General features: G+C 41.3%; 1 protein-coding gene across 1 annotated transcript; it reads left to right on the forward strand.

Moving 5' to 3' along the window:
• Positions 1-558: 558 nt before the first annotated feature.
• LOC132266280 (uncharacterized) lies at positions 559-1,116 on the forward strand. Its single transcript, XM_059767135.1, has one exon. The coding sequence runs from the start codon at positions 559-561 to the stop codon at positions 1,114-1,116; it is 558 nt and encodes a 185-aa protein (XP_059623118.1).
• The last annotated feature ends 2,572 nt before the right edge of the window (positions 1,117-3,688 follow it).

Here is a 3,688-nt window from a genome sequence, read left to right on the forward strand (position 1 = left end):
CTCCTTTGGTTGTCATCGGTGACATAGGGTACCAAGTGACCCCTTTTCATTCTAGCTTTCACTTCCGGTGATTCCTTTGGGTTTCGTGACCTTATGGAAGGTCATCTTAGGGTCTTAGAGGTGTGTTATGCCTTAAGAGACCATTGTCTTGTTTCTTTTGCTTCCGCATCTGTATCCGTTATGGGGTCAATCTTTGGTTCATCACAAGACACTGGGTTGAAAAATCTAGGGTCATGACAAAAATGGTCCCTAAGACGAAAAATAATTACTTTACATAATTACACTAAAACCCCAAAATCAAGAATGTTTCTGAAGAAACTATGCATTCATGCCCTTTACGTAAAAGTAAGCAACTCTTATTATGAGCTTAGAAAACGTCGAAAAAGGATGAATGCGGTGATGTAACTGTTATCAACTGAGAAGGTAAAGGCATTCTTTCAACGTTGTAAGATAAAATATATTAAATGTGATCAAGATGAGACAACCCAGCGGCTATTTCAAGATTATTTTCCTGAAAATCCCACTTTTCCACCCCAGATGTTTTGTAGATGATTTAGGATGTGGCGAGAGTTGTTTGTTCGCATTTTAAACGGTGTTACAACATATGCCGAATGGTTCATCCAGAAGCTTGATGCCCTCGGTCGTATGGGTTTTACTCCTATATCGAAGATGACAGCTGCAATACGTATACTCACACATGGAATTTCAGCAGATCTTTGTGATGAGTACATACAGATTTCTGAAACCACTGTGGTTGAAAGCTTGAAGCGTTTTTGTGATGCTGTAATTGTGGTGTATGCAGGGAAGTACCAATGCACATCGAATGAAGAGGACATTGCACGTCTACTTCGAGAAGGGGAGGAAAGAGGCAACCTAGGTATGCTTGGCTCTATAGATTGTATGCATTGGGAATGGAAGAACTACCCTACAGGGTGGCATGGCACACACAGGGGAAGAAATTATAAGCCTACCCTTATATTGGAGGTAGTTGCATCGAAAGATCTGTGGATCTGGCATGCTTTCTTTGGTATGGCTGGTTCAAATAATGACGTGAATGTCTTGGATCATTCCCCAGTATTCAATAGCCTGATCAATAAGCATGCCACAAAAATTTGAACAACAACAAGCATACAAGTAGTTTTGAATTTTTCTAAAAGCCAGTAGACCAACCATCAACAGTTCTATTATTCCATTCAAGATGATTTAGGTGGCAGGATGACTAATTTTTTATAGGGGATACTAGATCAATGATGGGCTATACTTTTTTTTTTTTGAGATGTTCGTTTTAATCCAACATGTGGAACAAATAGGTACGGTATGCCATTTATTTTTATTAAAAAGGTTAATCATCATTATCAAATTGTAATGCCTCAAATCCCATGATCCGGTACATTAACCAAGTAGATCTAAACCGTACTCGAGAACCCGAGAGACAAATACGGAAGCCCGCTAAGGTTAAAATAGTCATAAATACGGAAGCTAAGGGTAAAATGGCCATTTCATATTAAATATGGAGGATGAGGTGTGTACCATTGAAAAACTAGCTTAAAACCAATTTGGGCACATCCTCATCAATAACAACATCATTCTGAAATTAATCCCTTTCCGGGTCAAGCGGGTCATAGGCGCTGCCAGACGGGAGAAATCTTTCACAAATCTCCGATAATAACCCGCTAGGCCAAACATCTTAATGAATTCTTTGAAATATGTTCTACCGTAAGATATATGGATGTCCTGGATTTAAAGTTGCTGGAGATCACGTCTCGGGCCTTGCACGCTGAGCTAGGCTGCACAAGGCAGCATCTGAAGAAACTCCGTGGGCGCCCGCCGCACCACCACGGGTGCCCGCAAAACTAGCTAGTGTCTTCTTAGAATTGGCAGGGCCCCGCCGTGTCTCACGGGCCCCGCGCGAAAATGTGGCGGGCGCCCGCGCCTCCCCTCCGCTGCTAGTAAAATGGGCTTGAAAGCCCATTTCACTTCATTTTAAACCTCTTCCTCTCTCTCAACCCACACCTCACGCCTCTACCCCCTTCTCCCATCTCCAAATTTCACTCATCTCCATCCATCTTATTCCTTATCCATCTTCATTCTTCTTTCAATCATCACCCCCAACTGGCACCACTCATCCTACTATTAATTGCTAGGGGTTATGCCACCTTTTCCAGCGATGGCTGGCTATTGGCAATCTCGAGGTTACTACAGCGAAAGTGAAATACCACTACTTTTAACGTTATTTTACTTATTCCGTGAATCAGAGGCGGGGCACTGCCTCTCTTTTTGGACCCAAGGCTCACCTCAACGGGCCGATCCGGGGGGATACCATTTGACCATGGAGATCTGAGAGCCAACCAGTTTAGTGGTGACACTATTTACTTTCATGATAATGCTGTCTATGAACTAATTGATAAAAATGATTTTGCCTCCATAGTTCAACTTCACACGCTGAAACTTGGTAACTGGGTTTTGTTGGAAGAATTGTTTCTAAAACCAAATAGGGTTTATGAGGGCTAAAATCTGGTAACAGCTACCCAGTCTCTCTCCCTCTCTGCAACCTTCTGAAGATCTACTGACCCATCTATCTAGTCTTCACCGGATCTGCCGAACTCAGTCTCGCCATTGCCGGACTTCAAACGGTCATATCTTCCTCATTTCTAATCCAAATGGGGTGATTCTTGAGCTTAAATTCATGGATTTTGAGTTAGCTTTCCAATGGTACCAATGCTATTCTCAGATTAAAGTATAATGAATATTTATATTGACAATTGCATTTATTTTAGGATTTAGGTTTTATAAAAATTGATTAGAATGCAAAGAAAATAGTAAGGGGTATTTTTTGTGTTGAGTTATCCATTCCCCACTTAATTTTGCAATACTTATTTAAAATATCATGGTAAAAAAATGTGCCTTATAGTTTGTAAAATGGTAGGGAAATATTATTTGGTGGATTCCGGGTCGGCAAGTCAAGCTACCGTCCTCCGTATAATCCAAATTCTCTAATCAACCTCCTGCGTTCCCAACTGATGAGATTTTGGTTGCAAACAAACAAATGATGGAATCTCTAAACAAGCAAATGATGGATGCTGCATATTCACTCATTTAAACCCCTTTCAATTTCCATCCAGATTCGATGTGGGATAAGTCCCGCACGTCAGCCTTCCCGGCCTTCATTATCCTATTCTCCATAGGCCATCTGATGCAGACATGGCCGTTGCACTGACTGACCACTATAGTAATGGCGAGACATTTGCCACAAGGAATTATTTGCTTAAAACACAAATGAAAGGGTTTTTCATGAAAACGATCATGCACGCAAACATAAATAGTAATTTTGAACGTGCGGGAATGATCCGCGGCTCCAGGTGACGTCGCGAGAAGTCCACTGAACCTTATCATTTAGAGGAAGGAGAAGTTGTATTTTCAGACCTTCAAAGGCTTGCTAGTGTTGTTCCGTCTACTTAAACTCCTCAGCACCTTTCAATTTCAGCACTAAAACTGTAATAACTCTCATTACAGTTAGAGTTTTAATGCATGGTTGGCACCACTGGAAAGCTAACTTCAAGATACTTGTTCGGGGCATACCTCTTTGCTCAGGACTCGGTTTTCGATACCATTTCTTCCATTATTCATATTTTCTCATCTTGGTTCTTCTTTATTCATGGAGTTTCACCGTTTGAGTTGCCTTTGTCAA

The sequence above is a fragment of the Cornus florida genome, unplaced genomic scaffold (genome assembly GCF_030987335.1).
Source record: "Cornus florida cultivar Cherokee Brave unplaced genomic scaffold, ASM3098733v1 CherokeeBrave_3.0.0_Hap2_Chr07, whole genome shotgun sequence".
NCBI classification, from domain to species: Eukaryota; Viridiplantae; Streptophyta; class Magnoliopsida; order Cornales; family Cornaceae; genus Cornus; species Cornus florida.

Coding starts and splice junctions, on each gene's coding strand:
- LOC132266280 (XM_059767135.1), top strand. CDS start 559: ATGTGGCGAGAGTTGTTTGTTCGCATTTTAAACGGTGTTACAACATAT.